The 21,354-nt window shown below is 64.5% G+C and overlaps 3 protein-coding genes and 2 long non-coding RNA genes across 17 annotated transcripts; 2 read left to right on the top strand and 3 right to left on the bottom strand.

Annotated features, from left to right (window-relative positions):
• Positions 1 to 1,085: 1,085 nt before the first annotated feature.
• Positions 1,086 to 11,660, bottom strand: OPLAH (5-oxoprolinase, ATP-hydrolysing). Its single transcript, XM_051771916.1, has 6 exons — positions 11,285 to 11,660; positions 9,322 to 9,513; positions 5,069 to 5,183; positions 2,343 to 2,466; positions 1,663 to 1,684; positions 1,086 to 1,568 (listed from the first exon to the last, which is right to left on the bottom strand). The coding sequence occupies exons 1-6, from the start codon at positions 11,447 to 11,449 to the stop codon at positions 1,125 to 1,127; spliced, it is 1,062 nt and encodes a 353-aa protein (XP_051627876.1). The 5' UTR covers positions 11,450 to 11,660; the 3' UTR covers positions 1,086 to 1,124.
• On the top strand, positions 7,834 to 9,431 carry LOC127462979 (uncharacterized). 12 transcript variants are annotated; one of them, XR_007900624.1, is made up of 6 exons: positions 7,834 to 7,966; positions 8,007 to 8,042; positions 8,127 to 8,166; positions 8,237 to 8,266; positions 8,307 to 8,720; positions 9,097 to 9,248. XR_007900624.1 is itself a non-coding variant. In XM_051771917.1 (6 exons), the coding sequence occupies exons 1-5, from the start codon at positions 7,844 to 7,846 to the stop codon at positions 9,211 to 9,213; spliced, it is 915 nt and encodes a 304-aa protein (XP_051627877.1). In that variant the 5' UTR covers positions 7,840 to 7,843; the 3' UTR covers positions 9,214 to 9,252; positions 9,293 to 9,360. The 12 variants fall into 12 exon arrangements, 1 of the variants encoding a protein (XP_051627877.1); XM_051771917.1 differs by adding exons at positions 8,793 to 8,832; positions 9,293 to 9,360 and having other exon boundaries at positions 7,840 to 7,966; positions 8,007 to 8,266; positions 8,307 to 8,664; positions 9,080 to 9,252; XR_007900625.1 differs by lacking the exon at positions 8,237 to 8,266 and having other exon boundaries at positions 7,956 to 7,966; positions 8,025 to 8,042; positions 8,127 to 8,172; positions 8,349 to 8,720.
• A 134-nt stretch (positions 11,661 to 11,794) lies between the features above and the next one.
• EXOSC4 (exosome component 4) lies at positions 11,795 to 14,198 on the top strand. The gene is made up of 3 exons (XM_051771915.1): positions 11,795 to 12,265; positions 12,485 to 12,697; positions 13,755 to 14,198. The coding sequence occupies exons 1-3, from the start codon at positions 12,095 to 12,097 to the stop codon at positions 14,124 to 14,126; spliced, it is 756 nt and encodes a 251-aa protein (XP_051627875.1). The 5' UTR covers positions 11,795 to 12,094; the 3' UTR covers positions 14,127 to 14,198.
• Positions 14,199 to 14,540: 342 nt separating this feature from the next.
• LOC127462977 (uncharacterized) lies at positions 14,541 to 15,061 on the bottom strand. The gene is made up of 3 exons (XR_007900620.1): positions 14,943 to 15,061; positions 14,641 to 14,787; positions 14,541 to 14,598 (listed from the first exon to the last, which is right to left on the bottom strand). It is a non-coding gene; the product is annotated as an uncharacterized LOC127462977 (long non-coding RNA).
• Positions 15,062 to 16,677: 1,616 nt separating this feature from the next.
• On the bottom strand, positions 16,678 to 19,276 carry LOC127462980 (uncharacterized). Of its 2 annotated transcripts, XR_007900633.1 has the most exons (6): positions 19,072 to 19,276; positions 18,015 to 18,174; positions 17,912 to 17,929; positions 17,413 to 17,455; positions 16,974 to 17,173; positions 16,678 to 16,753 (listed from the first exon to the last, which is right to left on the bottom strand). It is a non-coding gene; the product is annotated as an uncharacterized LOC127462980 (long non-coding RNA). The 2 variants fall into 2 exon arrangements; XR_007900632.1 differs by lacking the exons at positions 16,678 to 16,753; positions 16,974 to 17,173 and having other exon boundaries at positions 17,305 to 17,455.
• Positions 19,277 to 21,354: the final 2,078 nt, after the last annotated feature.

The raw sequence follows: 21,354 nt of genomic DNA, 5'->3' as shown, positions 1-21,354 counted from the left end.
GGTGAGGGGGTCCTTTGGGGGGGCTCAGGGGTGTGGGGGTCCTTTGGGGGGGCTCAGGGGTGTGGGGGTCCTTTGAGGGGCTAAGGGGGGGTCTCTGGGGGTGAGCCCCCCACCATGAACAGAACCCACACCCCCTGCAAGGTTGGGGGGCTGCTCAGGTCTATGGGGGGGTCCCAGCAGGTGTGTGATGGAGGGGGGGTCAGGGGGTCCCTGGGGTGGGATCCCCCTCCCAGCAGCACCTGCACCCCCTGAGGGATGGAGGGGGGGGTCAGGGGGGGTCCCAGCAGCACCCACACCCCCTGAGGGATGGAGGGGGGGGGTCAGGGGGTCCCTGGGGTGGGACCCCCATAGAGGGGTCCCAGGGGGAGGGTCCCCGGGGCGAGCACCCCCCCGTGAATGGCAGGAATGGGGGAGTCTCAGGGGTGGGCTCGGGGGGGCTCAGGGGTGTGGGGGTCCTTTGGGGGGGCTCAGGGGTGTGAGGGTCCTTTGGGGGGCTCAGATGGGGGGGTCCCTGGGGGTGAGCCCCCCACCATGAACAGAACCCACACCCCCTGCAAGGGTGGGGGGCTGCCAAGGTATATGGGGGGGTCCTAGGGGTGTGGGGGTCCTTTGGGGGGCTCGGGGAGGGTGTCCCTGGGGGTGAGCCCCCCACTATGAACAGAACCCACACCCCCTGCAAGGTTGGGGGCCTGCTCAGGTCTATGGGGGGGTCCCAGCAGGTGTGGGATGGAGGGGGGGTCAGGGGGTCCTCGGGGTGGGATCCCCGTCCCAGCAGCACCCGCACCCCCTGAGGGATGGAAGGGGGGGTCAGGGGGGTCCCTGGGGTGGGATTCCTGTCCCAGCAGCACCCACCCCCCCTGTGGGCCATGGCAGGGCCGGGGGGTCCGTTGGGGGGTCCCAAGGGGATGGGTGCCTTCAGGGTGGTCCCAGGGGGATGGGTGCCCATAGGGGGGGTCCCAGGGGGATGGGTGCCCTCAGGGTGGTCCCAGGGGGATGGGTGTCCATAGAGGGGGGGTCCCAGGGGGATGGGTGCAGGCCGGGGGGGTCCCAGGGGGATGGGTGCCCTCAGGGTGGTTCCAGGGGGATGGGTGGCCATAGGGGTGGTCCCAGGGGGATGGGTGCTCTCAGGGTGGTCCCAGGGGGATGGGTGCCCACAGGGGCATCCCAAGGGGATGAGTGCAGGCCGGGGGGGTCCCAGAGGGATGGGTGCCCATGGGGGGGTCCCAGAGGGATGGGTGCCCATGGGGGGGGGTCCCAGGGAGATCGGTGCCCATAGGGGGGGTGCCCGTGCCCCACTCACGCGCAGCTGGTCGGCGAAGCCCTGGCAGAAGCCGCGCAGGTAGCGCCGGATGCCGGGGGTCAGGTACGCGTCGGCACAGGCGGTGAAGCCCCGGGGCACGGCCCGGGCCATCCCGGCCACCGCCGAGGACAGCGAGACCTGCCGGAACCCCAGCTCCCGGGCCAGCGCCCCGACCTGCTCCTCGTGCCCCGGCCACCTGGGGGACACCCCCTGTCACAGGGACCCCCCAAAAAAGCGACCCCCCCAGCTCCCGGGCCAGCGCCCCGACCTGCTCCTCGTGCCCCGGCCACCTGGGGAACACCCCCTGTCACAGGGACCCCCCAAACAGGGACCCCCCCCAGCTCCCGGGCCAGAGCCCCGACCTGCTCCTCATGCCCCGGCCACCTGGGGAACACCCCCTGTCACAGGGACCCCCCAAATCCCCCCCAAACAGGGACCCCCTCAGTGCCTTAATCGGCTCCTCATGCCCTGGCCATTTGTAGGACATCTGTGGGGGCACCAAAGACCCCTAAATCCCCTCGACCTCTCCTGGGACCCCCCCCAAAGCTCCCAACTCACATGTAGGAGTGCAGCAGGAGCACGGCCAGGCTGTGGGACCCCCAGGACCCCCCAGGACCCCCCAAAGCCCCCCACTCACATGTGGGAGTGCAGCAGGAGCACGGCCAGGCTGTGGGACCCCCCAGAATCCCCCCAAAACCCCCCAAAGCCCCCCACTCACATGTAGGAGTGCAGCAGGAGCACAGCCAGGCTGTGGGACCCCCCCGGGACCCCCCCAGGACCCCCCAAAGCCCCCCACTCACATGTAGGAGTGCAGCAGGAGCACAGCCAGGCTGTAGGACCCCCCAGGACCCCTCAGGACCCCCCAGGACCCCCCCAAAGCCCCCCAACTCACATGTAGGAGTGCAGCAGGAGCACGGCCAGGCTGTGGGACCCCCCGGGACCCCCCAGGACCCCCCAAAGCCCCCCACTCACATGTAGGAGTGCAGCAGGAGCACAGCCAGGCTGTGGGACCCCCCAGGACCCCCCAAAGCCCCCCACTCACATGTAGGAGTGCAGCAGAAGCACGGCCAGGCTCTGGATGCCCCGGGCCAGGACCCCCTCGAGCTCCCGCCGGAGCCCCCCCAGATCCAGCGGCCGCTGCACCAGCAGGGTCACCCCGGAGCAGCCTGGGGGGGACACAGGGGACACTCACGGGGTTGTCCCCTCCTGCGGACCCCCAAAGACCCCGCTCCCACCTCCCAGGAGTGGGTGACAGTGACAGGGTTGTCACAGGTGGTGTCACATCCCCCCAGTGTCCCACCTTCCACCCGGGGCCAGGTGTCACTCCCAGGCAGGTGACAGCCCAGTGTCACCCCCCCAGTGTCCCACCTTCCACCCGGGGCCAGGTGTCACTCCTGGGCAGGTGACAGTCCTGGTGTCACCCCCCCTGCCCCCCCAGTGTCCCACCTTCCACCCGGGGCCAGGTGTCACTCCCGGGCAGGTGACAGTCCTGGTGTCACCCCCCCTGCCCCTCCAGTGTCCCACCTTCCCCCCGGGGCCAGGTGTCACTCCCGGGCAGGTGACAGCCCCGGTGTCACCCCCCAATGTCCCACCTTCCACCCGGGGCCAGGTGTCACTCCCGGGCAGGTGACAGTCCTGGTGTCACCCCCCCAGTGTCCCACCTTCCACCCGGGGCCAGTTGTCACTCCCTGACAGGTGACAGTCCCAGTGTCACCCCCCCCAGTGTCCCACCTTCCACCCAGGTGTCACTCCCGGGCAGGTGACAGCCCCGGTGTCACCCCCCCAGTGTCCCACCTTCCACCCGGGGCCAGGTGTCACTCCCGGGCAGGTGACAGTCCTGGTGCCACCCCCCCTGCCCCCTAAGTGTCCCACCTTCCACCCCGGGCCAGGTGTCACTCCCGGGCAGGTGACAGTCCTGGTGTCACCCCCCCAGTGTCCCACCTTCCACCCGGGGCCAGGTGTCACTCCCTGACAGGTGACAGCCCCGGTGTCACCCCCCCAGTGTCCCCCCGGTGTCCCACCTTCCACCCGGGGCCAGGTGTCACTCCCGGGCAGGTGACAGCCCCGGTGTCACCCATCCCAGTGTCCCACCTTCCACCCGGGGCCAGGTGTCACTGCCAGGTAGGTGACAGCCCTGGTGTCACCCCCCCCTGCCCCCTCAGTGTCCCACCTTCCACCCGGGCCAGGTGTCACTTCCCGGGCAGGTGACAGTCCTGGTGTCACCCCCCCAGTGTCCCACCTTCCACCCGGGGCCAGGTGTCACTCCCAGGCAGGTGACACCCCAGTGTCACCCCTCTCAGTGTCCCACTTTCCACCCGGGGCCAGGTGTCACTCCCGGACAGGTGACAGCCCTGGTGTCACCCCCCCAGTGTCCCACCTTCCACCACGGGCCAGGTGTCACTCCTGGGCAGGTGACAGTCCTGGTGTCACCCCCCCCTGCCCCCCCAGTGTCCCACCTTCCACCCGGGGCCAGGTGTCACTCCCAGGCAGGTGACAGTCCTGGTGTCACCCCCCCAGTGTCCCACCTTCCACCCGGGGCCAGGTGTCACTCCCGGGCAGGTGCCAGTCCCAGTGTCACCCCCCCTGCCCCCTCAGTGTCCCACCTTCCACCCGGGGCCAGGTGTCACTCCCGGGCAGGTGACAGTCCTGGTGTCACCCATCCCAGTGTCCCACCTTCCACCCGGGGCCAGGTGTCACTCCCGGGCAGGTGACAGCCCTGGTGTCACCCCCCCAGTGTCCCACCTTCCACCCAGGTGTCACTCCCGGGCAGGTGACAGCCCCGGTGTCACCCCCCCAGTGTCCCACCTTCCACCCGGGGCCAGGTGTCACTCCCGGGCAGGTGACAGTCCTGGTGTCACCCATCCCAGTGTCCCACCTTCCACCCGGGGCCAGGTGTCACTCCCGGGCAGGTGACAGTCCTGGTGTCACCCATCCCAGTGTCCCACCTTCCACCCGGGGCCAGGTGTCACTCCCGGGCAGGTGACAGTCCTGGTGTCACCCCCCCAGTGTCCCACCTTCCACCCAGGTGTCACTCCCGGGCAGGTGACAGCCCCGGTGTCACCCCCCCAGTGTCCCACATTCCACCACGGGCCAGGTGTCACTCCCGGGCAGGTGACAGCCCCGGTGTCACCCCCCCCTGCCCCCTCAGTGTCCCACCTTCCACCCGGGGCCAGGTGTCACTCCCGGGCAGGTGACAGCCCCGGTGTCACCCCCCCCTGCCCCTCCAGTGTCCCACCTTCCCCCCGGGGCCAGGTGTCACTCCCGGGCAGGTGACAGTCCTGGTGTCACCTCCCAATGTCCCACCTTCCACCCGGGGCCAGGTGTCCCTCCCGGACAGGTGACAGTCCTGGTGTCACCCCCCCAGTGTCCCACCTTCCCCCCGGGGCCAGGTGTCACTCCCGGGCAGGTGACAGTCCTGGTGTCACCCCCCCAGTGTCCCACCTTCCACCCAGGTGTCACTCCCGGGCAGGTGACAGCCCCGGTGTCACCCCCCCAGTGTCCCACCTTCCACCCAGGTGTCACTCCCGGGCAGGTGACAGTCCTGGTGTCACCCCCCCAGTGTCCCACCTTCCACCCGGGGCCAGGTGTCCCTCCCGGACAGGTGACAGTCCTGGTGTCACCCCCCCAGTGTCCCACCTTCCCCCCGGGGCCAGGTGTCACTCCCGGGCAGGTGACAGTCCTGGTGTCACCCCCCCAGTGTCCCACCTTCCACCCAGGTGTCACTCCCGGGCAGGTGACAGCCCCGGTGTCACCCCCCCAGTGTCCCACCTTCCACCCGGGGCCAGGTGTCACTCCCGGGCAGGTGACAGCCCGGCTGCTCCGGGATGAGCCGCTCGTCCACCTCGATCACCTCCTCGTACAGGACCTCGGGCATCGCCACCTCCTGCGGGGACATCGGGGACACCACCGTGGCACCGGGACAGGGTGGCACCGGGAGGGGAAAGGGATGGGATGAGGATAGTAGGGGGACAAGACTGAGGTGGCACTGGGGTGGCATTGGGAGGGGACCAGGGTGGCACTGAGGTGGCACCGGAGCGGAACAAGGATGCCACAGGACTGGGATGGCATCAGGGTGGGACGGGGATGGCACGGGGGTGGCACTAGGATGGCACCAGGATGGAGCAGGGACAGGACTGGGATGGCACCAGGACAGGACTGGGATGGCACAGAAGTGGCACCGGCTCAGTACCAGGACGGAGACAGCACCGGGACAGCACCAGGATGGAGCAGGGACAGGACTGGGATGGCACCAGGACAGCAGTGGGATGGCACCGAAGTGGCACCGGGTCAGTACCAGGACAGAGACAGCACCAGGATGGAGCAGGGACAGGACCAGGATGGCACCAGGACAGGGCTGGGATGGCACAGAAGTGGCACTGGGTCAGTACCAGGACAGAGACAGCACCAGGATGGAGCAGGGACAGGACTGGGATGGCACAGAAGCGGTACTGGGTCAGTACCAGGACAGAGACAGCACCGGGACAGCACCAGGATGGAACAGGGACAGGACTGGGATGGCACAGAAGCAGTACTGGGTCAGTACCAGGACAGAGACAGCACCGGGACAGCACCAGGATGGAGCAGGGACAGGACTGGGATGGCACAGAAGTGGCACCGGGTCAGTACCAGGACAGAGACAGCACCGGGACAGGACCGGGTCGATCCCGGGGTGGCACTGTCCCATGTCCCTCCCCTGTCCCCCCCCCCCCGTGCCCGCTGGCTCCCGGCCGGGCAGCGCTGGCCCCTCGCCGGGACTGGCCCCGGGCCCGGCGGCGCTCACGGGACAGGGGACACGGGACAGGGGACACGGGACAGGGGACACCGCCAAGGACAACCACGCCGGGCCCGGACACACGGCCCCACAGAGGGAGGACACACGGGGGGGGACACCGTGCCCCCAGGGGGATGGGACACACGGGGGGGGCACAGGGTGTCCCCAGGGGGATGGGGCACATAGGACATGGTGCCAGCTCGAGGGGGGACAGAAAGGGGCACACAGGGACATGGGGTGTCCCCAGGGGGATGGGGCACACGGGGACAGGGGGGACAGGGTGTCCCCAGGGGGATGGGGCACAGGGGACATGGGGGACACGGTGCCCCCAGCCCCAGGGGGATGGGGCACACAGGGACAGGGGGGACAGGGTGTCCCCAGGGGGATGGGGCACACGGGGACGTGGTGCCAGCCTGAGGGGGGACAGAAAGGGGCACACAGGGACATGGGGTGTCCCCAGGGGGATGGGACACATGGGACATGGTGCCAGCCTGAGGGGGGACAGTATGGGGCACACAGGGACAGGGGGGACAGGGTGTCCCCAGCCCAGGGGGATGGGGCACATGGGACATGGCAGAGGGACAGTGTGGAGGGACACAGGGACGTGGTGCCAGCCTGAGGGGGGGACATAGTGGGGCACATGGGGACACCGTGACCCCCAGCAGGACAGTGTGGGGCACACGGGGACACCGTGACCCCCAGCAGGACAGTGTGGGGCACACAGGGACACCGTGACCCCCAGCAGGGCAGTGTGGGGCACACGGGGACACCGTGACCCCCAGCAGGACAGTGTGGGGCACACGGGGACACCGTGACCCACAGCAGGACAGTGTGGGGCACACGGGGACACAGTGCCAGCCTGAGGGGGGACAGTGTGGGGCACACAGGACACTGTGACCCCCAGCAGGACACTGTGAGGCACACGGGGACACCGTGACCCCCAGCAGGACAGTGTGGGGCACACGGGGACACAGTGCCAGCCCAAGAGGGGACAGTGTGGGGTACACAGGGACACCGTGACCCCCAGCAGGACAGTGTGGGGCACGCAGGGACACAGTGCCAGCCTGAGGGGCACACAGGGACACTGTGACCCCCAGCAGGACACTGTGGGGCACACAGGGACACCGTGACCCCCAGCAGGGCAGTGTGGGGCACACAGGACACTGTGACCCATAGCAGGACACTGTGGGGCACACGGGGACACCGTGACCCCCAGCAGGGCAGTGTGGGGCACATGGGCACACCGTGACCCACAGCAGGACAGTGTGGGGCACACGAGGACACCGTGACCCCCAGCAGGACAGTGTGGGGCACAAGGGACACAGTGCCAGCATGAGGGGCACACAGGGACACCGTGACCCACAGCAGGACTGTGTGGGGCACACAGGGACACCGTGACCCCCAGTAGGACACTGTGGGGCACACGGGGACACCGTGACCCCCAGCAGGACAGTGTGGGGCACACGGGGACACCGTGACCCCCAGCAGGACAGTGTGGGGCACACGGGGACACCGTGACCCCCAGCAGGACACTGTGGGGCACACGGGGACACCGTGACCCCCAGCAGGGCAGTGTGGGGCACACGGGGACACCGTGACCCCCAGCAGGACACGGTGCCGGTCACGGGACGTGCCGGTCACGGGACGTGCCAGCCCCGTGCCAGGAGGTCGTGGGTCACCGCGTGGGCACCCACGTGGGTCAGTGTGTGGGGCACCGGGGGTGGGACAGGGAGGGGACCCCAAATCCCACGGGGTGTGTGTGGGGCAGGGGGATGTGGCAGGGAGGGGACCCCAAATCCCACGGGGTGTGTGTGGGGCAGGGGGATGTGGCACCCCAGGTCCTGGCAGTGCCAGCGCAGGGGCAGGTGTGGGTACAGGAGCGGGTACAGGTCCAGGTGTGTGTACAGGTACAGGTGTGCCCAGCTGTGTGCCCAGGTGTGTGCCCAGGTACAGGTGTGTGCCCAGGTACAGGTGTGTGTACGGGTACAGGTGTGTGTACGGGTACAGGTGTGTGCCCAGGTGTGTGTACAAGTACAGGTGTGTGTACGGGTACAGGTGTGCCCAGGTGTGTGCCCAGGTACAGGTGTGTGCCCAGGTACAGGTGTGTGTACGGGTACAGGTGTGTGTACGGGTACAGGTGTGCCCAAGTGTGTGCCCAGGTACAGGTGTGTGTACAGCTACAGGTGTGTGCCCAGGTGTGTGTACAGGTACAGCTGTGCCCAGGTGTGTGCCCAGGTCCAGGTGTGTGCCCAGGTCCAGGTGTGTGCCCAGGTCCAGGTGTGCCCAGGTGTGTGCCCAGGTGTGGCAGGTACAGCTGAAGATCCTGGGTCGTGCCTGTGTCCTGATGTGCAGGAGGTGGGTGCAGGGGTGGGGAGGGGTACCAGTGTGTGCCAGGGTGTGCCCAGGTGTGAGTACAGGTACACCTGTGTGCCCAGGTGTGGCAGGTACACCTGTGTCTCACCAGGGCAGGGGTACAGGTGAGGGCACAGGTGAGGGTTACAGGTACAGGTGTGTGCCCAGGTGTGCCCAGGTGTGCCAGGTGTCTCACCAGGCTGAAGATCCTGGGCCGTGCCTGCGTCCCGATGTGCAGGAGGTGGGTGCAGGGGTGGGTAAGGGTACAGGTGAGGGTACAGGTGAGGGTACAGGTGTGTGCCCAGGTGTGCCCAGGTGTCTCATCAGGTGGAAGATGCAGGGCCGTGCCCGTGTCCCGATGTGCAGGAGGTGGGTGCAGGGGTGGGTGAGGGTACAGGTGAGGGTACAGGTGAGGATTACAGGTACAGGTGAGTGCCCAGGTGTGCCCAGGTGTCTCACCAGGTCGAAGATGCGGGGCCGGGCCTGGGTCCCGATGTGCAGGAGGTGGGTGCAGGGGTGGGCAGGGGCACAGGTGAGGGTACAGGTGTGCCCAGGTGTGCCCAGGTGTGCCCAGGTGTCTCACCAGGTCGAAGATGCAGGGCCGTGCCTGCGTCCCGATGTGCAGGAGGTGGGTACAGTGGTGGGTGAGGGTACAGGTGAGGGTACAGGTGAGGGTTACAGGTACAGGTGTGTGCCCAGGTGTGCCCAGGTGTGCCAGGTGTCTCACCAGGTCGTGCCTGTGTCCCGATGTGCAGGAGGTGGGTGCAGGGGTGGGCAGGGGTACAGGTGAGGGTACAGGTGAGGGTTACAGGTACAGGTGAGGGTACAGGTGAGGGTTACAGATACAGGGGTGTGCCCAGGTGTGCCAGGTGTGCCCAGGTGTGCCCAGGTGTCTCACCAGGTCGAAGATGCGGGGCCGGGCCTGGGTCCCGATGTGCAGGAGGTGGCGGAAGCCGCGGGTCACGGCCAGGGCCACGCGCTCGCCCCGGCGCTGCAGCAGCGCGTTGGTGGCCACCGTGGTGCCCATGCGGATCCAGCGGATCCCGGAGCCGTCCAGGGGCTGGTCCCGGGGCAGAGGCACCCCCAGCTCCTGTGGGAGTCACCCGTGGGACCCCCCGACCAACTGCGGGACCCCCGGACCCACCGAGGGACCCCCAGACCCACCGAGGACCCCCAGACCCACTGAAGGACCCCCGGACCCACTGAGGGACCCCCGGACCCACCGAGGACCCCCAGCCTCACTGCAGACCCCCAGACCCACTGCAGACCCCCAGCCCCACCGAGGACCCCCAGCCCCATTGCAGACCAACTGAGGGACCCCCCCAGCCCCACTGCGGACCCCCCAGCCCCACCGAGGGACCCCCCAGCCCCACTGCGGACCCTCAGCCTCACTGCGGACCCCCAGCCCCATTGCAGGACCCTCAGCCCCACTGTGGACCCCCAGCCCCACTGAGGGACCCCCAGCCCCACTGTGGACTCCCAGCCCCACTGTGGGACCCCCAGCTCCACTGAGGGACCCCCAGCCCCACTGAGGGACCCCCCAGCCCCACTGCAGACCCCCAGCCCCACTGAGGGACCCCCAGCCCCACTGTGGACCCCCAACCCCACTGAGGGACCCCCAGCCCCACTGAGGGACCCCCAACCCCACTGTGGACCCCCAACCCCACTGTGGACCCCCAGCCTCACTGAGGGACCCCCCAGCCCCACCAAGGGACCCCCAGCCCCACTGAGGGACCCCCAGTCCCACTGCGGACCCCCAACCCCACTGCGGTCCCCCAGCCCCATTGAGGGACCCCCAGCCCCACTGTGGACCCCCAGCCCCACTGAGGGACCCCCCAGCCCCACTGTGGATCCCCAGCCTCACCGAGGGACCCCCCAGCCTCACTGCGGACCCCCAGCCCCACTGCGGACCCCCAGCCCCACTGAGGGACCCCCCAGCCCCACTGTGGACCCCCAGCCCCACTGCAGACCCCCAACCCCACTGAGGGACCCCCCAGCCCCACTGAGGGACCCCCCCAGCCCCAGTGTGGACCCCCAGCCCCACCGAGGGACCCCCCAACGCAGGGGGGGCTGGAGGGGTCGCATGAGGGACTCAAGGGGGTCCCGGGAGGGGATCTCGGGGGGTCCCAGAGGGTCCCAGTCGGGAGGATACAGGGGAGGGGGTCCCAGAAGGAGATTGGGGGGAGGGGAGGGTCTTGGGGGGGGGGTCTGGAGGGGTCCCAGGGGGGAGGGGCCACAGGAGGAGATCCCGGAGTCCTGGGGGGATTCCAGGAGGTGCCGAAGGGGTCCCGGGGGGTCCCGGGGGGTTCCCCCCGGGGTGACCGGAGTGTCCGGAGGGGGGTTCCCGGTGGGTTCCCGTGGCGGGGGTGTCTTGGGTGTCCCGGAGGTCCCGGGAGTTTGCCAGGGGGTGTCCCGGGGTTCCCGGGGGTCCCAGTGGTCCCGGCGGGGTCCCGGGGGGGTTCCCGTGGGGGGTCCCGGGGTGCCCGGTGAGTTCCCAAAGGGTTCCCGTAGGGGGTCCCGGGTGCCCGGTGAGTTCCCAAAGGTTCCCGTGGGGGGTCCCGGGGTGCCCGGTGAGTTCCCAGGGGGTTCCCGTGGGGGGTCCCGGGGTGCCCGGTGAGTTCCCGCGGGGTTCCCGTGGGGGGTCCCGGGGTGCCCGGTGAGTTCCCAAAGGTTCCCATAAGGGGTCCCGGGGTGCCCGGTGAGTTCCCAGAGGGTTCCCGTAGGGGGTCCGGTGAGTTCCCAAAGGTTCCCGTAGGGGGTCTGGTGAGTTCCCAAAGGGTTCCCGTGGGGGGTCCCGGGGTTGCCGCGGGGTGTCCCGGGGGTTCCCGGCGGGTTCCCGCGGGGTGTCGCGGGGGTCGCACCTCCTGCAGGACGCGGCGGATGCCCTCGGTGGGCGCGTCCCGGTACGCGGGGTCCTCGGAGAGCAGCTTGAGGACGCGGACGCGGCCGCCGGGGCAGCGGGCGAACACGTCCGTGAAGGTCCCGCCGCGGTCGATGGCGAACTGGAACCCGCCGGTGGCCGCCATGGCCCGACCGGGGCACCGGCAGAGGGTCGGAAGGGCCCGGTGGGTGCCGGTCCCGCGCGGCGGTGCCCGGTGGTGCCCGGCGGTGCCCGGCGGTGCCCGGGCCGGACCGGTCGGTGCCGCCGGTGCCGCCCCGGCCGCCAGGGGGCGCTGCGCTCGCTCCGGTCCCGCCCGGTGCCGCCGCCACCGGTAAGAGAGGGCGGGGCCTGGCCGATGGGCGGGGCCTTTTAAAGGGGCGTGTCGGGAGGGGAGGCGTGACCGCCGACGGAGGCGTGGCCTCCGCCGGAGGGGCGTGGTCTCCGCGACGTTGCTCATCGCCGGGGGCGTGGCCTCGGTCGGGGGGATCGCGCCATTGGGGGCGTGGCCTCGGTCGGGGGAGCGGGACGGCAGAGCGTGGCCGCCCATTGGCGGGCGGCGCGCGCGCTGCACGCCGGGAGTTGTAGTCCGCGCCCCCCCCACACGCTCGCGACGACCGTTGGCGCCAACGGCCGCGCGCGGGGCACGCCGGGAGTTGTAGTCCGCGCCTCCCCACACTCGTCAAGACCGTTGGCGCCAATGGCCGCGCGCGGGGCACGCCGGAAGTTGTAGTCCCCGGGCCCACGTGGGAGCGGCAGCGGCGCCGGCAGCGGTACCGGCAGCGGTACCGGGATGGCGGGGCTGGAGCTGGTGTCGGACGCGGGGTTTCGGGCCGACGGGCGCCGCCCGGACGAGCTGCGCAAGGTGCGGGCCCGGCTGGGGGTGCTGGCGCGGGCCGACGGCTCGGCCTACCTGGAGCAGGGCAACACCAAGGTCCTGGCGGCCGTGTACGGCCCGCACGAGGTGAGCGGGGCTGGGACGCTCCCCGCGGGGTCTCCCCTCCTCCCCCGGGCACTGAGAGCCCCCCCGGGGCCTTCCTGACCCTCCTCCCGGGAATTGTGACCCCCCCGCCGCCCCGGGTTCCCTCCGAACCCTCTCCGGGCCTTCCCAGCTTTGGGGGGTCCCAATTTTCCTCCACCCCCCCCCCCGCTCTCTGACCCCCCCCGTTTCTGTCCCCCCCAGGTCCGAGGGTCCCGGGCCAAGGCCCCCCCTGACCGGGCTCTGCTGAGCTGCCGCTGCAGCTCGGCCCCGTTCGCGGGGGGCGGCGAGCGGCGCCGGAGACCCCCCCAGGGGGACCGCAGGTCGGGGGAGCGGGCGCTGCTGCTCAGGGGGGTCCTGGAGGGGGCCGTGCTCACTCACCTGTACCCCCGCTCCCAGATCGACGTGCACGTCCAGGTGAGGCCGGGGGGGGGTCTGGGGGACAGTTCAGGGGGTCCCGGGATGTCTTGGAGGGGGGGGAACATATTGGGGGTGGGGGTCCCAGGAGGAGAATCTGGAGGCAGAAGTGTCTGGGGGTCCCAGTGGGGGGAGTGTGGGGGTTTCAGTGCCAGGAGCAGACCCTGGGGGGGTTCCAGGGTGGTCTGGGGGGGATCCCAGGAGACCCTGGGGTGGTCCCAGGGGTGTCCCAGGGGGAGCCTCAGGAGATCCTTGGGGTCTCTCAGGCTCTGGGGGGGGTGTTTCAGTAGATCTTGGGGGTCTCTGTTGGTCCCATTAGATCCCAATGGTCCCTGAGGCTCTGGCTGTGTTTTTGGGGTGCCCTGTGCCCCCTGACCCTTTTTCCCCCCCCCCCAGGTGCTGCAGGCGGACGGGGGCGAGCTGGGGGGGTATCTAGGTGTATTTTCGGGGTGCCCTGACCCCGTTTTCCCCCTCCCCAGGTGCTGCAGGCAGACAGGGGGTGAACTGGGGGGTGTCTGGGTGTATTTTTGAGGTTCCCTGACCCCGTTCCCCCCTCCCCAGGTGCTGCAGGCAGACAGGGGGCAAGCTGAGGGTGTGTCTGGGTGTATTTTCGGGGTGCCCTGACCCTGTTTTCCCCCTCCCAGGTGCTGCCTGCAGACAAGGGGCGAGCTGGGGGGTGTCTGGGTGTATTTTTGAGGTTCCCTGACCCCGTTTCCCCCCTCCCCAGGTGCTGCAGGCGTACAGGGGCGAGCTGTGGGTGTGTCTGGGTGTATTTTTGAGGTTCCCTGACCCCGTTTCCCCCCTCCCCAGGTGCTGCAGGCGTACAGGGGCGAGCTGTGGGTGTGTCTGGGTATATTTTTGAGGTTCCCTGACCCCATTTCCCCCCTCCCCAGGTGCTGCAGGCGTACGGGGGCGAGCTGGGGGTGTGTCTGGGTGTATTTTTGAGGTTCCCTGACCCCCTTTCCCCCCTCCCAGGTGCTGCAGGCGGATGGGGGCGAGCTGGGGGGGTATCTGGGTATATTTTTGAGGTTCCCTGACCCCTTTCCCCCCTCCCCAGGTGCTGCAGGCGGACGGGGGCGAGCTGGGTGCCAGCGTGAGCGCGGCGGGGCTGGCGCTGCTGGACGCGGGGGTGCCCATGCGGGGGGCGGTGGTGGCCGGTTCGGCCGGGCTGGCCGAGCCCCCCGCGGGGCCCCCCCTGGCCCTGGCCGACCTGAGCGCGGCCGAGGAGGCGGCCGGGGGGCCCCGGCTGGTGGTGGCCACTCTGCCGACCTCGGGCCACCTGTCCCTGTGCCAGCTGAGCGCCCGCCTGCACCAGGAGAGGCTCCAGCCCGTGCTGGACATGGCCCAGCGCGCCTGCCAGGGGCTGCACGCCGTGCTGGACGCCGTGGTCAGGGACAGGCTGAGGAGGGACACGGCCATGAACGAGTGACCGATGTGGGGACGCGCCACGGGGACAATGGGGACACCACGGGGACAATGGGGACAATGGGGACACTGGGACGTGGCCCAGTGAGGGGCTGCACGCCATGGTCAGGGATAGGCTGAGGAGGGACGCGGCTATGAACAAGTGACCGATGTGGGGACACGCCACGGGGACGCCACAGAGACAATGGGGACACCACGAGGACAATGGGGACAATGGGGACACCGGGACGTGGCCCAGTGAGGGGCTGCACGCCGTGCTGGACGCCGTGGTCAGGGACAGGCTGAGGAGGGACGCGGCCATGGCTGAGTGACCAGCGCTGAGGGACATCGTGGGGACACCACGGGGACACCACCAGGACACCACCATGAGTGAGTGACCAACCCTGGGGACACCACCAGGACACCACTGTGGGTAAATGACTGACCCCAGGGGCACCCCCAGGACACCGGGACACCACCGTGAATGAGTGACCAGCCTTGGGGACACCACCATGAATGAGTGACCAACCCAGGGACACCACCAGGACACCACCATGAATGAGTGACCAACCTGGGGACACCACCAGGACACCACTGTGGCTGAGTGACCACCCTGGGGACACCACCATGAATGAGTGACCAACCCTGGGGATACCACCAGGACACCACTGTGGCTGAGTGACCAACTCTGGGGACACCACCAGGACACCACCATGAATGAGTGACCAACCCTGGGGACACCATCAGGTCACCACTGTGGCTAAATGACTGACCCCAGGGACACCACCAGGACACCAGGACACCGTGAATGAGTGACCAACCCTGGGGCTGAGTGACCAACCCTGGGGACACCACCTTGGCAGTGGCCAGCCCTGGGGACACCACCATGGCAGAGTGACCAACAGGGACACCAGCAATGGGGGGGCATTGGCGACAGCACAGTGCCATGGCTGACTGACCCCTGGGGACACCACAGTGACCAACTGACCCCTGGGGACACCACAGTGACCGACTGACCCCTGGGGACACCACAGTGACCAACTGACCCCTGGGGACACCACAGTGACCGGCTGACCCCTGGGGACACCGCGGTGACCAACTGACCCCCGGGGACACTGCGGTGACCAACTGACCCCACGGACACTGCAGTGACCAACTGACCCCCGGGGACACTGCGGTGACCGATTGACCCCTGGGGACACCACAGTGACTGATTGACCCCTGGGGACACTGTGGTGGCCGACGGACCCTACAGACACTGCGGTGACCAAGTGACCCCTGGGGACACCACAGTGACCAACTGACCCCTGGGGACACCACAGTGGCCAATGGACCCCACAGACACTGCGGTGACCAACTGACCCCTGGGGACACCACAGTGACCAACTGACCCCTGGGGACACCACAGTGACCGACTGACCCTTGGGGACACCACAGTGACCAAGTGACCCCTGTGGCCACCGCGGTGACCGATTGACCCCCGTGGACACCAGGACCCCCTTGCTGGCCAACCGAGCCCTGGGGACACCGTGTGACCAGCTGACCCCTGGCACTGGCCAAGTGACCGGTGGGGACAGGGGGGCCGAGGGCGCTGTGGCCGTGGCAAATAAACCCTGGCGTGTGTCACGTGTGTGTCACGTGTGTGTCACTGCACATCATGTCCTCTGTCCCACCCCCTTGTCCCCACCTTACCCCTTCTCTATCCCCTTCCTGTTCCCCCTCCTACCCCCATTACCCCTCCCTTGCCCCCCTCACGTCTCCCCTCACACCCCCTTTCCTCCTCTTGTCCCCTTTTAACTTTTCCTTACGCCCCTTCCACCCCCCTCAACCCTCTTACAGCCCCTCCTTACACCCCTTTGCCCCCTCTTACCCCCCCTTGTCCCCTCATTTATCCCCCCTCCTGCCCCCTTAACCCCCTTTGTCCCCCCTTACCCTCCCTTACACCCCCTTTTCCCCCCTTGTCTCCACTTATCCCCCTTTATCCCCCCCTGCCCCCCTTTGGCTCCCTGACCCCCTTTAGGCCCCCCAAAAACTCATGAGCACCTCAATATCCTGACCATTCCAAAATCCTGAGCATCCCAGGATCCCGAGCACCCCAAAATCCTGAGCACCCCAAAATCCTGAGCACCCCAATATCCTGAACACCCCCAAATCCTGAATGCCCCAAATTCTGAACATCCCAAAATCCTGAGCATCCCAGGATCCCGAGCACCCCAAAATCCTGAGCTGCCCAATATCCTGAGCACCCCAATATCCTGAACGCCCCAAAATCCTGGACACTCCAAAATCCCCAGCACCTCAAGCTCCTGAGCACCCCAAAATCCTGAGAACCCCAAATTCTGAATGCTCCAATATGCTAAACATCCCAGTATCCTGAGCACCCCAAAATCCTGGATACCCCAAACTCCTGAGCACCTCAATATCCCCAGCACCCCAAATCCTGAACACCTCAACAGCCTGAGAACCCCCAAACTCCTGAACATCCCAAATTCTTGGGCATCCCGATATCCTGAACACCCCAATATCCTGAATACCCCAAAATCCTGAACATCCCAATATCCTGAGCACCCCAAAATCCTGAATACCCCAAAATCCTGAACATCCCAAAATCCTGAATGCCCCAAATCCTGAACATCCCAAAATCCTTAACACCTCAAAATCCTGAACATCCCAAAATCTTGATCACCCCAAACTCCTGAGCATCCCAAAATCTTGAGAACCCTAAAATCCTGCGCACCCAATATCCCAAGAATCCTCAAACTCCTGAACACCCCAAAATCCTGAGCAGCCCAATATCCTGAACAGCCCAAAAAGCTGAAGGCCCCAAATCCTGAACATCCCAAAACCCTGAACACCTCAAAATCCTGAACACCCCAAACTCCTGAACACCCCAAACTCCTGAGCACCCTGAAATCCTGAGCAGCCCAATATCCTGACCCCAATATCCTGAACAGCCCAAAAACCTGAAGGCCCCAAATCCTGAACATCCCCAAACCCTGAACACCTCAAACTCCTGAACACCCCAAACTCCTGAGAACCCTGAAATCCTGAACATCCCAAAATCCTGAGCACCTCAATATCCTGAGCACCCCAATATCCTGAACACCCCAAAATCCTGAGCAGCCCAAAATCCTGAACACCCCAAAATCCTGAACACCCCAATAATCCTGAACACCTCAAAATCCTGAACATCCCAAACTCGTGAACACTCCAAACTCCTAAGAACCCTGGAATCCTGAGCAGCCCAATATCCCGAACATCCCAAAATCCTGAACACCTCAAAATCCTGAACACCCCAAAATCCTGAGAACCCTGAAATCCTGAGCAGCCCAATATCCTGAACAGCTCAAAAACCTGAACACCTCAAAATCCTGAATGTCCCAAAACCCTGAATGCCCCAAATCCCGAACATCCCAAAATCCTGAATACCCCCAAAATCCTGAAGGCCTCAAATCCTGAACATCCCAAAATCCTGAACACCTCAAAATCCTGAACATGCCAAAATCTTGATCACCCCCAAATCCTTGGAACCCTGAAATCCTGATCAGCCCAATATCCTGAACACCCCAAAATCCTGAGCACCCCAAACTCCTGAGCACCCCAAAATCTTGAGAACCCTGAAATCCTGAGCACCCAATATCCCAAGCATCCTCAAACTCCCGAGCACCTCAATATCCCGAGCACCCCAAAATCCTGAACACCCCAATATCCTGAGCACCCCAAAATCCTGAGCAGCCCAATATCCTGAACAGCCCAAAAAGCTGAAGGCCCCAAAATCCTGAAGGCCCCAAATCCTGAACATCCCAAAACCCTGAACACCTCAAAATCCTGAACATCTCAAACTCCTGAACACCCCAAACTCCCGAGAACCCTGAAATCCTGAGCAGCCCAATATCCTGAACAGCTCAAAAACCTGAATGTCCCAAAACCCTGAATGCCCCAAATCCCGAACATCCCAAAATCCTTAATACCCCCAAATCCTGAACAGCCCAAAATCTTGATCACCCCAAAATCCTTGGAACCCTGAAATCCTGAGCAGCCCAATATCCTGAACATCCCAAAATCCTGAGCACCTCAAAATCCTGAATGTCCCCAAACCCTGAATGCCCCAAACTCCTGAACACCCCAAACTCCTGAGAACCCTGAAATCCTGAGCACCCCAATATCCTGAACACCCCAATGTCCTGAGCACCCGAAAATCCTGAACAGCCCAAAAACCTGAACACCCCAAAATCCTCAACATCCCAAAACCCTGAATGCCCCAAATCCCGAACATCCCAAAATCCTTAATACCCCCAAATCCTGAACAGCCCAAAAACCTGAACATCCCAAACTCCTGAACATCCCAAAATCCTTAATGCCTCAGAATCCTGAACATCCCAAACTCGTGAACACTCCAAACTCCTGAGAACCCTGAAATCCTGAGTGCCCCAATATTCTGAGCACCCCAGTATCCTGAACAGCCCAAAATCCTGAGAACCCTGAAACCCTGAGCACCCAATATCCCGAGAATCCTCAAACTCCTGAACACCCCAATAATCCTGAACACCCCAAAATCCTGAACATCCCAAAAACCTGAACACCTCAAAATACTGAACATCCCAAACTCCTGAACACCCCAAACTCCTGAGAACCCTGAAATCCTGAGCAGCCCAATATCCTGACCCCAATATCCTGAGAACCCCAATATCCTGAACAGCTCAAAAACCTGAACACCTCAAAATCCTGAATGTCCCAAAAGCCTGAATGCCCCCAAAATCCTGAGCGCCCCAAACCCTGAGTACCCCAAAATCCCGAAGGCCTCAAATCCTGAACATCCCAAAATCCTGAACACCTTAAAATCCTGAACACGCCAATATCTTGATCACCCCCAAATCCTTGGAACCCTGAAATCCTGATCAGCCCAATATCCTGAACACCCCAAAATCCTGAGCACCCCAAACTCCTGAGCACCCCAAAATGCTGAACACCCCAAACTCCTGAGCACCCCAAAATCCCAAACACCCCAAGGACGAAGCCCAGAACGTTTCGGGAGGGGGGATGACACATCCAGCGGGTGACACCTGACCGGGCTGAGGACACCGGGAGACGTCGGAGCAGCTCCTGCCCCACGGCCGAAGCTTTGGGAACGAGGGATCTGGGAGCAGCAGCTTCCATTCACCCCAAAATCCTGAACAGCCCAAAAACCTGAACACCCCAAAATCCTGAATGCCCCAAACTCCTGAACACCCCAAACTCCTGAGAACCCTGAAATCCTGAGCGCCCCAATATTCTGAGCACCCCAAAATCCTGAACACCCAAAAATCCTGAACACCTCAATATCCTGAACAGCCCAAAACCCTGAATACCCCCAAATCCTGAGCACCTCAAAATCCTGAATGCCTCAGATCCTGAACATCCCAAAATCCTGAACACCCCAAACTCCTGAGAACCCTGAAATCCTGAGCGACCCAATATCCTGAACGTCCCAAACTCCTGAAAACCCCAAACTCCTGAGCACCCCAATATCCTGAACAGCCCAAAAACCCGAACACCCCGAACTCCTGAGCACCCCAAAATCCCAAACACCCCAAGGACGAAGCCCAGAAGGTTTCGGGAGGGGAGATGACACATCCAGCGGGTGACACCTGACCGGGCTGAGGACACCGGGAGACGTCGGAGCAGCTCCTGCCCTGCAGCTCATTCCCTTTGGGAACGAGGGATCTGGGAGCAGCAGCTTCCATTTGCCAGGAGGGGACAAGCCCGGTCACGGTCCGAAACCAACCACAAAACCCTTTTATTCCCTTTCCAACCTCGCCGTGATCCCTGACTCGCAGGTTTTCCAGGAATTCGGCGGCTCCGGGTGCCTCCAGGGAGCTCCTCCCCTGGAGGAGCTGCCAGACCTTCCTCACGTCCAAACCGGGGTTTTTTGGGAGCTGAAGGACCCAAAACCCCGTCGTGGTTCCCCCTCCCCTGCTCCCTGTCCCGGGGGAGCTCCGTGGATCCCGGGAATCGCTGAGTCATCCACGTTTCGGGCTTTTTTCCTGCTGAGTTGTTTTATTGGGATTATTTTTTTGAAACGTTTAGTTCTGGGCTGGTTTTATTATTATTATTATTATTATTATTATTATTATTATTATTATTATTATTATTATTATTATTATTATTATTCATTTTTTCCCCCCCAATCTAATCTGATTTATAGGGAATAAAAGACAAGAATAACCGTCACCAAATCATGGAATGCTTTGGGTGGGAAGGGACCTTCAAGGTCATCTCATTCCACCCCCTGCCATGGGACACTTCCCACTGTCCCACGTTGCTCCAACCTGCCCTTGGACACTCCCAGGAATGGGGCAGCCACAGCTTCTCTGGGAATTCCATCCCAGCCCCTCCTCACCCTCCCAGCCAGGAATTCCTTCCTTCCTCCCCGGGGGGTGACTGTTATCTTTTAATATTTTTAAGTTATTTAAAAGCTTGGAACGACTGTCAAACCCCCCCCCCCCCCCGCCCAGGGATTAAACAAGGAATAAATGCGTTTTTGTTTGGAAAAACCCCTCTGGAAGAGCTCCATCCCGGATTATCCACGTCTCCTTGGCACTTGGGGGATGGAAATATCCCTGGACCCACCTCCTGGGTTTATCCCGCTGGGATTTACTTCTTCCTTACCCCGAGCCCAGAACGAGGGGGGATTCAAACAGCAAAAAAAAAGGTGCTGGAACAGGGTTTTTCCAGAGAGGTTGTGGATTCCACGTCTCTGGAAGTGTCCAAGGCCTGGTTGGAACAACTTGGGATAGTGGGAGGTGTCCCTGCCTGTGGCAGGTGGGACTGGATGAGCTTTAAGATCCTTTCCAGCCCAAAATATCCCGGTTTTCCCTCAGTTCCTCAAGGCTTGAGCGGCTTTTCCTGTTTATTTTCCTGGAATCACGGAACAGTTTGGGTTGGGAGTGACCTTTCAAGGTCATTTTCCTTCACTGGGGGCTCTCCTGGAGAGCAGGAGAGGGATTTGGGACAAGGGCTGGAGGGACAGGACACAGGGAGTGGCTTCCCAGGGTTAGATGGGATATTGGGAAGGAATTCTTGGCTGGGAGGGTGGGGAGGGGCTGGGCTGGAATTCCCAGAGGAGCTGTGGCTGCCCCATCCCTGGGAGTGTCCAAGGGCAGGTTGGAGCAATGTGGGAAGGTTTGGGAAGGTTTGGGAAGGGAAGGTTTGGGAAGGTTTGGGAAGGTTTGGGAAGGGAAGGTTTGGGAAGGGAAGGGAAGGTTTGGGAAGGT

The sequence above is a fragment of the Manacus candei genome, unplaced genomic scaffold, assembly GCF_025592945.1.
Source record: "Manacus candei isolate 608988 ecotype Guabito, Panama unplaced genomic scaffold, ASM2559294v1 h1tg000148l, whole genome shotgun sequence".
In the NCBI taxonomy this organism is placed as follows: Eukaryota; Metazoa; Chordata; class Aves; order Passeriformes; family Pipridae; genus Manacus; species Manacus candei.
This window is presented reverse-complemented; position numbering and strand designations above follow the sequence as displayed.

Excerpts from the sequence above, each read along its gene's own strand:
- EXOSC4 (XM_051771915.1), top strand. The coding sequence starts at position 12,095 with ATGGCGGGGCTGGAGCTGGTGTCGGACGCGGGGTTTCGGGCCGACGGG. Across the intron at positions 12,266-12,484 it reads CCGTGTACGGCCCGCACGAG|GTCCGAGGGTCCCGGGCCAA; the intron begins GTGAGCGGGGCT and ends TGTCCCCCCCAG. Across the intron at positions 12,698-13,754 it reads AGATCGACGTGCACGTCCAG|GTGCTGCAGGCGGACGGGGG; the intron begins GTGAGGCCGGGG and ends CCCCCTCCCCAG.
- OPLAH (XM_051771916.1), bottom strand. The coding sequence starts at position 11,449 with ATGGCGGCCACCGGCGGGTTCCAGTTCGCCATCGACCGCGGCGGGACC. Across the intron at positions 5,184-9,321 it reads GGCCCCGCATCTTCGACCTG|GAGGTGGCGATGCCCGAGGT; the intron begins GTGAGACACCTG and ends ATGTCCCCGCAG. Across the intron at positions 1,685-2,342 it reads CTTCTGCTGCACTCCTACAT|GTGGCCGGGGCATGAGGAGC; the intron begins GTGAGTGGGGGG and ends GGTGTTCCCCAG.
- LOC127462979 (XM_051771917.1), top strand. The coding sequence starts at position 7,844 with ATGTGGCAGGGAGGGGACCCCAAATCCCACGGGGTGTGTGTGGGGCAG. Across the intron at positions 8,665-8,792 it reads TGCGTCCCGATGTGCAGGAG|GTGGGTGCAGGGGTGGGTGA; the intron begins GTGGGTGCAGGG and ends GATGTGCAGGAG. Across the intron at positions 8,833-9,079 it reads GGGTACAGGTGAGGGTACAG|GTGAGGGTACAGGTGAGGGT; the intron begins GTGAGGATTACA and ends GTGAGGGTACAG.